Raw genomic sequence first — 12726 nt, 5'->3', positions numbered from 1 at the left:
TTGTATGAAAAGTTCTGAGATTTGTAGGCCTCTGATCTGTGAACATGCAACAGATTCACAGATCTGTTATTCAAACTATGAAACAAGTAATAATGCTTCTCAAATGTCCACCAAACTGTGGTTTCAACAGACCATCCTGTGTGAGTATCCATCACTGAACTGACCTTAGTTAGTCTCCAAAGTGCTTACTATTGAGCCATCAAGTATGCACTAAAACAAGAGAGCAAGGTTGTAATTTTGCAGATGCTGAGCTGTCATAATGATATTTGCTGCATTTCTCCACTGTAGTGAACCAGCATTGTTAAATGCATACTAGTACCTTTCTAAAATTAAATGTTGAGTTTATCTCCTATTAATTTAGCAGGTTTATTCTGCTGATCCAGTGATGTAAAATATATATTTGTCAGATGACTGTGTCAGACTACAAGCAGATGAAAAAGATTATACTACCCTAACTATGTACTCTCACATTTGTAGGTGACAGACTGTTCACTTGGTAGCATAAACATCTCAATTTGTGTGCCAAAGTTTCAGCATCATTCATAAGAGCTCAGCAAATAGGCTTAAGGCAGAAGATAGTATTTATCACAAGGAAGGGCACACTAGAGTACACCCTTAGATAATTATTTTATTTAGCCCTACAGTTGTTATCTAGGCAAATCCATCAACAAGACAGTAATAAGTGCTATACTTCTATGGGCCATAAGTGAAGAATGTTCCCATAGCAGGGGACTAGCCTTCCTTCTCTACAGGCATACTTCTTTTCTAGAAAACTCAAACCAAGGCAAGACTGAAAGCTACAGAGTTAAAATAGATTGAAATTGCTGTGTTAACATGTACTTTATTTTTATAATAAAACTGCATAATTAAGAGCCTTTTCACAGTGTTGCTTGGGAAACAGTAATTTCCTAGCTCATCCCTGGTGTATTTATCATGTTTGAATTGTTTTAGAATTGTCTCTGCTAAGCTGTGAGTTCTTCTCAGAAGGTGGAGTCACAAGGGTTTCATTAAATTGGGTTACTTAGTGTTCTGCACAAGAAATAAGTAAAATCTTATGCCAATTTTACCACACCAGTGGCCTCTAGCAGTTAAACAGGCTCAGTATGAGCTGTTGTCAGCATCCTCTTCACTCATTCCAAGCCAAAATCTGATGTGGTTTTAGAAATTGTCACTTATATATTACTATCAATGCAGGATTACTGATTTCACCTCCTCAGATCTCTGATGCGCCACTGTTTAACTTTTTGAATAGGAATCAGATTCTGTGTTATTTCAGTAAAGAAAAAAAAGAAAATCTGGCAGCAACTTTGAAAAATTAAAGGCAGTACCTTGAAAAATTAAACAGCCAGGATGTTTCAAGAGTAAGATAAATCAATGGAAAATGCAAGTGGCACAGCAGCCCTGTCTTTTTTAACATCCAAGTTGCTTTGGACTGTCCTCACTTTTTCCTTTTTCTGAGCACTAGACATGTGCATTGCTTGTGCAATGTGTGATGCCAGTAGGATTAATTTGGAAGGCCAAGTGGGAGACATGAAGATATACTTTTATGATGTGCATCAATTTTCTACACCATTTGCCCTCAGCCTTATTAGTGGAACAGCTTTGTATTTTCAGCAAACTTGTGACTTTCCTGACGTCTTTAGAGGACATTTATGAATATATCCTGACCCCTAAATAAGTTGAGTGAAGACCTCTCTCCAACACAAGGAAAGTGTCTGCCTACCTTCTGTTCCCTGTCATTCCCCATCATTCAGATACTATTGCTATATACCAGTACTTGATCTGACAAGGCAAGGTATTTTAGCTTCCCAGAGAAATAGAAGAAGAGTTTGACTGGGGAGTCTTCTATGTTGCAAAGATGATTTATTGCAAAGTCAATAATCTGTTGCCTGTTTAAGTCAATGTGTAAGAAGATTCCTAAATCAATCAGTTCACAAAAGAATAAACCAAATATCTTCCAGCTTTCAGTTTGACCAACTTTCCTTCCTGTAAATGCCAGGAAAAACCCCTACCTGTGACCTCACACAACTAACTGAGCTCCCCTTTCCCCATCTCCCCTCACTCAAAAGGTACACCTCATTGTAGTTTCTATAGCTTATATTCTTATCTGAAACATGGGACTGACTCATGGCCTCCACTGGCTGGAAGTGTGGTAAGGAGAGGAGTAAGGGAGGAGTGCAGCTGCTGGGACGCTGCAGACCTGAAAATATCAACTGTCTGGCACAGCCACGGAGACACCAGACACAGTTTTAAGTACTTGCCAGTCATAATTTACTAAACTTGCAAAGATACAAAATCAAGCTTAGCTATTAATTGGTTTTAGAATAATGCTTTCACTCCTAACTTTAAAATCCATGCATAAAATACTGAAAATTGAAAATACAGCGTTTTAAAATGCATTTTTGTTAGTTGTAAAACATGTTGAAAACCTATGTAACATTTAAAAAAACCTTTACATAGAAGAGATGGAAAATTAGAAACTAAGGTTTCCCTTGCAAAATTCTGATTATTCCAGCAAAATAAGCCTGCTTTGTTCTCAGAACATCTGAAGTTGCGGTTCACCTGCTTCTGTTCTTATTTTTTCAACAATCCTGTACATGATGGGTAGCTTTAATGAGGGCAGCACAATCTAAAAACCTTAATTTACAGACCTTTGCTGTAAGATAAGGCATGACGATAAGAAATAACCAGATTATTAAACCTTCTTCATACATACTAAAAGCTCCGATACTTGCCTCTTACTCAAAGGCTTTAGAGGCATTTAAATTGCAATATGACACCACATTCTAAATTACACTTTATGAAGGTACCTTTCCTTTCAATCAAACAGAACCAAGCAGTAGGGAGAAACTGCAGTATTAGCATATTACCCACAGATTTCATATCAATTTGGGGTTTTTTTTGGAGACAATGATTTATCCCACAATAGAAAGACTGATTTTTTAAAACTTTTTCCCCCCTCTATAAATCATGGGGCAAACAAGCAGATGACATTTCCTTTCTGTGACTGAGAAATGTCACTGCTAGAGATTAAAACTGTTGATACTTGTTCTGATAAGGCCACTATGATCTTATTCAATACACAGCAAATGTCATAAAGAATTAAAAACCTGTGCATGAGGTCCCCATCTATCTAGATACTATTCTATCTTTATGTACATGAGCAGATATAATACACAGATATGATGATGACCATTCTAAACATTCAAGCAGTGAAACAGATGCTACTCTGCACCATACTGTCGCTTTATTATGTGTGGGCTTTATTTAGCTAAATGCACACACATGCAGCTGACCAAGCCCTTTGCAATCAATGAAAAGCTGGACAAGGAAGTTAACAGTACAGATCACTTAATCTGAAGCGGATTCTTGCATCTGATTAAAGGGGATCTCATCTGCCCATATTAGATTTCCAGGGACTTTAGCTGGAACACAGATAGCATGCTAAGATATTTGTATCTACACTACAGAGATCTGAAAATCAGGTAAGGTAAATTCCGTCCCAAGAAACCATCTTGCAGCAATAGCTTGACTCAAACTGTGGACAAATTCAGAATTTTTATAACATAAAAAATATTCCCATTTAAAAAATAAATCTTAAATTCTGAGAAAGGAATTAGTATGCACTGGGAGCCATAATACGGAAGTTAATACCTGAAAAATCTGATGGTTATCAGTGTGCATATATAGCACTAGTGGGAAGAAAAAGAATGAAAATACCAAAGTCCAGTCCTGTAGATTTTCAGTGGTACTTCAGAAAAGTATTTCAGCACATGCTTCACTGTTTCCCTACCCTGGGAGCACAGGCACTAATCCCAAGCCTCGCCAGACACTGGAGTTATGCAACTGTTTAATTGAAACAAGGCTGTATCTTCAGGGCTTATTCAGCACTGAAGTCCCTCTTGTGCCACGGCTCCCGCAGCCCCCTGCAGCTGTGTGAATTGTCTGCGGCTATCGCTGCTTTGCAGAAGCTGATCCCAGAACACTTCACTGACTGCAGGCCTCAGCCAAGAAGGCTTTGCAGTATCACACCCTACAAAATCGTGGCGGTTTCAGACAAAAAAAAAAACCTAAAGAAAATCCCAAACAACAACAAAAAAGTAGTGGTTTAGGAAGGCTTTGGGAATCTGTGTCCATAACAATTAAAAAGAACTCAGGGCAGAAAGACAAGACTAATTTTCTTTGGATCTCCTTTTTGCCACCTAAGTTGTTTTTGAGTTTAAATGTTCTTCAGCTCGTCCACTGATGGCTGCACAGTTTTCCCTAGGTCAAAAGAAAAATCACCAAGATGCATAGAAGTAATGTTTGGGCCCTGCCTGTGGAGAAGTGATCACTGATAGCTTCCTAAACTTCCTAAACTTCACAAATATTTCTTGATATCAATACTGTAACGTATTTTTATGGTCCTCCAAATCTTGAGGATGGGGAACAGAGGTGCCTAGGGATTGTTATGCAGGGTATTGGAGCATATATGTTTCAGTTCTTCCAGACAAAAAAAAAAAGAGAATTTAAACATACAACTTCCTGAATGAGCAGAAATAAATAGGCTTTTATAAGAGATGCATATCACCAATTCATCTTAATTCTACAGCTGTGTTTCAAAAAAAGGGTAATTATTGCTTCTTTTCTTCTTCATAACATACCACCTCAGAAAATATCTGGGGAAATAGTTATCAGGTAGATGAGACATTGTTTTGTAGTACCAAGTTGTGTAAATGGGTTTCAAACAAGAAAATAGAAATTCAGACCCAAGTTCTCTCAGATTTTCCAACGGATTAGCAGGAGCTTGCCAGAATGTTCACAATGGGTTTTTTTTTCTTGATCTCTCTAAATGGTATGGGAAGTCTACAAAACCCTCTGCTTTTCTTTTCATTATTTACTTATCCCAGTCAGGGATGGGGAAGGGCACGTAAGTAACATTTAGACAGCACAGCACTGGATCTGCACAGCCCTATGATTTTTACGGAGTGTAGTCCACAAGTCAAACTAAGCAGATGGCAGCATGGACAAAAACAAAGCAGAAAAGAAAGAAGTTTGCTCTGGTAAGCTCTGAGTAGATATGTCTCATTAATAAACAACAAAACTTCTAATAAACTGGCTTACCAGAGTCTGGGGGAAAAAGGGTTGAAAGTAAAAATCAATCTTGAAAGCATTAGCATACGTATTTTAAACAAGTGAGTAGTCTTTTCAAAAATATATTTTAGGCTTGTGTAAAACATAAAATAAGTAACTCCACTAGGGGCAACTTAGTTGATGAAAGGCCACCTAAAGCTTACAGAAGCAGTCTGATATGGAATTTGTATAAGCTAAGTAAGTATCTGTACTTACTGTGTAAAGCTCGTTAAGCACTTTCATTAAGTCTTCATGAAGCTGAAATGAAATCTCTTTACTCTGTAATTAGAAAGAATCATTAGAAAAGGCATGTAAAAACTGCATCATACATTTGTTTCGTGATATTTATACTCATTGCTCATCTTAGACAGTGAATGCAATGTTTCCCCCCAAAACCATTCTGAATTACAATGCACTAAAAAGAATGATTCAGGAATGCAGAGGCAGACAGATAACATCTGGACAGAAGACTCCTAAAAAGAAACCCAGAAGTAATTTTAAGGTATTTTTCCCATAAAGCATCAGGAAATTAGGTGCCAACAGAAAGGAGAAAGTTCAAGATTAATATTTTTAATAGAACAAACTGTGTACTGTTTTATAATGGCTATGATATATACAAAAATGAAACCAGGCAGAATGTGATATTCTAGAAAGACATCCTGCCCAATTTTGCATCTAGTCTTTGTTTCTCAGCATATACAACTATCTAAATATTTATGCAAGAAATAATTACGGCTCCTCTTTGAAACAGATACCCAACTGCATAATATTGCACAGAGTGGGCTGCTGAACCAGCTTTGTTTAGCTTTCCTGGACTGTGACTTTACTTTCATTCTGACCCAGAAAAAAAAGAAATGCTTAGCAGCAATTATTATCAAAGCAAATACGTCAAAACAAGAGTATTTAGTTGGAGTCTCATTGAAATATATCCCTTTGTTAGTTTTCCACAGCAGCTCAATCTGATGAAAATGGTGGCAACTGTGCAAGAGTGGAAGGCATTTGTATCACAGCCTTTGGAAAAGAGCTACAGAATAGAGCTACAGGACTTGGCAAAGAGCCTGGCTACACTTCTGCTGTGATGCTCAGCATTCTAACATCCATGCTGGATGTTTTTCTGTGAATAAATTGATAATTAGTCTGGCTTCTAAAAACTTCAACAGCATGACAAATAATGACCTTAGCTATGAGAAGTACTTTGTATTTGTATAGAAGACAAAGGAAAATCCTCAGGGACAACTCATCTCCAAAGCTGCTAGCACATACTTGGCCATCACTAAAACACCTGAAGGAATAATGGGTTTCTGAAGGAGAATTTGCAGCACAACGTCCATGTATGAGGAGAAGCCACATCACACATCCCCCCCCACAGATACATACAGTAGCTCAAACAGAAAATATGGGGTGTTTTTTCCTCCTGCTCCAACGATCCTACTTTAACTCTGGGCAGTATTTTAAAGCACCCATCATATAACTTATCAGTATTCACTCCAATCATTAAATGCTAGATGGTTTTACACTGACAAGAAGCTAGGAATATAATTTAAAAAAAAAAAACTTCAGTGAAATTCTTGTATTCCCAAGGGCATTAGCTGTAGTAGCTCAAGCACAGTAAGACAGCTGCTCTGAAGCTGAGGTACACAGAATTACTGTGAAACTTTCCTTATTGCTTATACTTTTCAAAGACGTATTTTCATGAGGTATGCATTAGTTCCAAAGTATCTAGAACACAAGGCTTACTACTTCCATTTCTTTGCAAATATCAGATTATTTTCATCTAATAAGAAGGACAAAATTTCATATGTGTAACAGTAGAGTGCTTATGAAGAATTGAAAAGGACTTCAGATTTGCAAGCTGCTGCAGGGAAATGCCATAAAATCTTCAGCAAAACTTCTGAGCTGCTTTTCATTGCTTTACATTGGCACCCTGCCTTTAAAAGACAGCAGCACAGCTCTAACACAGTTTACACATCTCCTCAAAGCTCCAAGCAGAGGCCACCTGTTTATTCTTGGACAGATGCTTCTACAGTGCTGAATGTGAGTAGTTTTTAAAATTACTTTAGCAGAAAGAAGGGCAAAACATACAAATAAGATGTCTGACATTAAGATGAGAGCATACCCATGTGGGAGGAAACTCTAGATGAACACCAGCTTCAAGCAATTTATCCCTTTCAACTGTTGCTCACAGCCATCTTGAGGCTGATGAGAAGTCAAGCCCTAAACACAGCCACAGCAATTCTAAGGCAGGATGCCTTAACCTGGTAGTGCAGAAGTTTGTTTGAGAAGGTGAGACAGAAAACCCCAAATCAATTTTCTCTTTACCCCTTGAGATTTTACTGTAAGCAAAGCACATGCAGTTCATTGAAGGATGGACCCTTCTTTTCTCCTCTTAATGCAGTCCCACCTTGATGCAAGTAGATACCAGATAAGCTGAGGATTTGGTGAATGATCACTATTTACTAGGACCCATTTTTTCCCTTTGCTCCTTTCAAGCTCTGTTCAGCACTAAAATACAAACAGTCCAGCCCTTGGGATTTACTGGTTATCGTGCATACATGATCTTTTCCAGGGCAACACAGTGATCACTGGTAAATTTGAAAGTGAATGGAAGAGATCACAACAGAGAAACATGCTTTTATAGAAGGACAATAAGGTTTAAAATGGAAAGCAAGAAGAGAAGGAGGGAGGTGATGAGCAAAAAGAGTGAAAATTGGGAAGTGACAACCAAGCAATGCCACACAATCACAAAGGAGACATCCCTCTACCACTTCATCTGTGGACTCCAACTAGCAGAGGATGCCTGCAGTGATGGATAACATTTCAATTGATTTCAATTCTGATGAAAGACTTTGTAGGAATTGTCCAAAAAAATCAAGACATTTGGTTAAACTTAGCAGTATAAAAGGGATTTATTTTTAAAGAACCAACACATTTTTCTTTACCATTTAGGATCAAGAAACACTGACTTGAGTGGCAAGTGATATGGCTTTCAGTGTGTAATATATGGCATGTTAGAGCACCAGTTAAGAAGCAAATTTATTTTCAGTGGTTAATTGCTTTCCTATTTCTTGTTTATGCTACCTACTCCCTGCAGTAGGGTTTAGCATGTGTGAATGGTGTGCTCCTCTAGGAGCCTGTCCACAGGGTACCCAAACAACAGAAAGTATGATGCAGCACACATTTTCCCAGAGCTGAGTTGATAGCTCTAATCAGGCTATTAAAACCTGACAAACAATCATTGAAGGTGCTTATTTATTCACTGTGCCCCAGAGAAACGCACTAGGAACGAAGGAGATTATAAAAATGTTAAAGCACATGCAAATTCCTGCTAAAAATATTATACATGTTACTAATCTGGTTCAAGACATTAAGAGACAGCAGCGTATTTTTTTCACCTGCTAGTAGCATAGATCATACACATGCAACTAACAAGCAAATGTACCTAAACACTCCTTTCAGTATGCGCTCAACTTACAACACATCAGTGCTCCTGCTGATGTTATCAAGATTTGTATTTCTGGATAAAAGTCTGAGAAAGTTATAATTTTATTCCACATTAATATCTTTTCAGTGAAGTCTGTTAATTTTTTTCCATACATTTCAGTTAAAGCATAATGTGGCACTCCAGCATTACTCTTGTTTATTTTAACTGAAATTTAAGGGTTAGTCCAGTTCTTCCTGGAACTCTTTTAATGTCTATATTTAGCATACACAACACTACTCAGCTAACATCACTTAAGGAAAATATTCTGTGCCTATTGCTTTTAAATAAGTCTGCTGCTGGTCCCTGTGGGAAGTGAAGTGCAAACCCTTCTTCTATGGAGGTTTCATGAGCTGCGTGACACTAACATAGCCAACTCAGTAAAATTTTGTCCCAGACTTGCCAGTCTATAGCAACAAACAGCTTTGCTATCCTTTTAAACATTTAAATGTTTAAGAAAATGATGCAAAAAATTAATATGCCACAATCTGTATAACACCAAACAGATTCAGTAGGTAGTCATATTCCTTGTTAATAGCCAGATTAAGGAACTAAAATATTTATTGTGCTTGGTTTCTCCAGCATCTTTTACTGTAAACATTGGAAGATATGTTCATCTTGGCTTATGTAGATTTCTGTCCAAGGAAAATACATGTTTATAAATTATAAATATACAAATCTGCTTAAGGATTTAGTGAGTATGTGTTTATACAGTTGATTATTACTGCTGGGGTAACCAGAATCACTGCCTGAAATATTCTGCATAATACTTTTCCCTTCTGCTTGACATTTCTCCTTATTACTTTATTCTTTAATTGTCCCCATGAGGCCAGCTACCCCATCTGCCTGAAGAAACGTGCAAGCATGCAAGGTTTGAACTCCGCTCCTTTATTTTTGTAGTTTTATGTGCAGCATGAAGGGCAGGCATCAACAGCAATCTTACTGCTTTTGTATGCCAGCAACTAAAAAGAAGAGATTAGGTGCCTATCTGAAAGTATGAGGCCTGACATAATGTCTCCCAACAAATGCTACAAAATCTCTGTACTAGATCCTATCTTTGTCTTGCATTTAGTAGATTTAAACAGATGCCAGTTCCTGACCCCTGGAAAAAAAGAATGACAAATACCTCCTGGGAGAACAAAATTAATTAATATCAACATGTTAAGGAGGCCAGACTAGACAGCAAAGCCATATACAATCAGATACTTGAATACAATACAACACATCCAGTCCCATCAGACCATGTAAGGCAGAGCCAATAGGGATCATTTCCCCAAAACAATCCAAATATCCAGACAGATGCATAAATGCACACAAAAGGAAACGCAGAATGATGAAGAACAGAGACTGAGACAAGGACAAGGTACAAAGCCTAAGGAACGAGGACACCCTCACCACTACATTTTACCAGATCATCATTGGTTCTTGCACACACCTTTTACAGAACAAGTAGAGAAAGGGGCTGCTACAAACTTACGGCTTGTGCTATATCACACATTGGAGGCGTAACAAAACAATACTCCAGTGGAAAGCATGGCTGGGAAAGGAGGAAATTATTGGATCCTTTCTTTACTACAATTCAAGCTGGAGTCAATCTTAAGATACAAATTCAAGCCACACTCCTCTAGAAAATGTTGGGCTCACTTCACGGAAAAGTTTCACTTGAGAACCAACACGCCCACCAGCAAGATGGAAAAAGTCAGTAACGTCTAGCATTGAGAAGCAGAATGGGAAGTCCCATCCTCTTGGAAGGAGAAAGGGGGAGAAAAAAAGAGGGAGTAGAAAGAATCAAGAAGTTCAGAGTGATTACGACTTTGCTGCTGCCTCCCATTATCTTGCTTGTGGGCAATGGGGCAATCCACCCTGAGACACTTTCCCTTTCTGCAGCAGGAAGGCTGAGGTTTCAGAGCAGCACAATGAAGATCTGTTCTGAGCATGGGCTTGGTGTGTGTACTTACTCTTCACACTTGAAAATGGAGTAAAGTACCTTGCTGCTACAAGACTGATGGAGAACTGAAACGAGCTAAAAGTAGTGATGTGTAACACCATTAGATTAATAAGCTGTAAGATATGTAACTGAAAGATCTAACCATTGAATACAGAGAAGCTTGGCTAACTGGTATTTGTAAATTATAGAATCACAGAATTGTAGACATTACATGCTCCTGTGTGCAATGCTGTGAGAGCCAACAGAGTACAGATATTTCCTGCTCTTGACCACGGACTGCAGTAAGACACTAAGCATGCACTTGTTAGTCTATTTTTAAAATCTTCATGTTTCTGCTTGTTATTTATATTTATTACTTAGAGAGACAGTACATATTTCACAGAACAGTATGATCAGATTCCAGAGTAGAAGTACCTACAGGACATTTACTCTCTACTTTACTGTCTCTAATCCAAAATCTGTGAACAGTGAACAAATTCCATAGGCTTTCACAGGGATATGACACCTGTTGAGACTGATTATAGTTTTCTCTGACACTATTTTATTCTAAATACATTTTTTTTCAAAAGTAATCTGCAAAATCACAGAAATTGACAGAAATTGCTTAAATATGCTAATCGATGTTAAAAAAATCTCCAACAAAATCAATGCTATTTTCTTCAGGGAGAATACAATTTTGATGGAGGACACTGTTGGCTGTCACCTTTCTCACTCTGAAGTGCACCTTATCTTTGCCCCTGTGACCTCTTTCCTGCAAAGAGAACTGTAGCAGAGTACGTGTGTTTTGCATCTGATCTTTTTGTTGCCCAGTAAACATCCATTATGCAGTTCTGTGAGTACCTTAAGTTACATTGCTCGTTCACATCTCACAAAAATTATCATAGGATCATAGGAGGGTTTGGGCTGGAAGAGCTTCATCATCAGTTCTGCACCTGGGAACTAAGAGTAAATAAATCACCAGTACTCTGCAGCAAGCACCATAGCATGAACTGTGCACACTGGGGCTCAGTGGAAATACCAACCTTCTGCAACAAGTACTGAGCCTGACAGAATGTCTTAAAAATGTGTGCTCAGAATTGATACTGGTGAACAAGGACTGCCACATTCAGTCCACGTGCCCACGATGCTCACTTATACCATACTGAGGTGCTGCATGTCTTCCTGCCACCCTTCCCCTAACGTTGTGGGACTGGCTCAGCACAGAGCCTTTGCTCAGCTCACTCCGCCCATGCTCCACCTCAGCTATCAGCTGTTTGACATGACACTCCCATTCTGAGTGTCAGCTGGCAAACCCTGATGAAAGGTAGCAAAGGGCTGCTGAGGATCTGGGCTCTTCTAGTGTCAGGTTCAGGTTATGCATGGCAGGACAACCTCAATTTCCCTGCTCTTCTTTCTCCTTTTATATGCCCAAGTTAGGAATACAAAAGCAAGAGCAGATGCTAGCTCTTCTTCAAGAAGCTATGATAGAAAGAGAGAACTTGAAATGCTGCATCTGCAGGGGAACAACATGGAGGACAGAGACAAGTTCATCAGGGAGATGGGACAATACGCCTCCTGTTAACACACTGAAAATATCCACGTATTTTCCTCCTTTTGAGAGAGAAGCTGCAGCAATCTCCATTAATAAATTATGAGTGAATATAAAAGGACACACACTTCTCCGCTGAAAACTTTAACAATATACCATTGTACAGTCCACCTGGACAGAAGGGAAGGAAAAGCAAAATTTCTAGTGCCAAAAAACTGAACTATGCTGAAAGCAAACAGGCTTGTCTAATAATGCACACCTACTAAAGAAGATATTTCTGAGACATAAATAAAAGGGAAAACTATTCCAGATTAAAAAAAAAAAAAAATTCTACTGGTTTGCAACTCTGAGATATCTGCATATAGACAGTACTGCAGCATGTTCAAATCACTTTTCTCATTACTGGATCAATTTTTATAACTATCTTCCATTTTATTGAATTGAGTTGTCAGTAAATTACAGTTTTACATATCAGACATATTATATGAACAACCCATTACCAACTGAGAAACTATAGACTTCCACTCTGACCCTGTTACAGCTTTTAATGCATACCAGGAAGTTCAATTTAAGTTTTCACTTTTGTTTCCTCCAAGTACAATCTATGTGCTCCCTAAATTATTCTTCTCCCCACCCCAGTGCTATCTGGGATTACAATCG

The 12726-nt window shown here is 38.3% G+C and overlaps 1 protein-coding gene across 2 annotated transcripts in view; it reads right to left on the bottom strand.

The window, feature by feature from the left end:
• Positions 1-12726, bottom strand: part of SRGAP1 (SLIT-ROBO Rho GTPase activating protein 1) — a 139325-nt gene that overhangs the window by 55539 nt on the left and 71060 nt on the right. For both annotated transcript variants that reach the window (XM_038153974.1, XM_038153975.1), the window contains exon 4: positions 5329-5391. In XM_038153974.1, the coding sequence (XP_038009902.1) occupies positions 5329-5391 (63 nt within the window). The remainder of the gene's footprint in view (positions 1-5328; positions 5392-12726) is intronic.

This window comes from Motacilla alba, chromosome 1A, assembly GCF_015832195.1.
Source record: "Motacilla alba alba isolate MOTALB_02 chromosome 1A, Motacilla_alba_V1.0_pri, whole genome shotgun sequence".
In the NCBI taxonomy this organism is placed as follows: Eukaryota; Metazoa; Chordata; class Aves; order Passeriformes; family Motacillidae; genus Motacilla; species Motacilla alba.
This window is presented reverse-complemented; position numbering and strand designations above follow the sequence as displayed.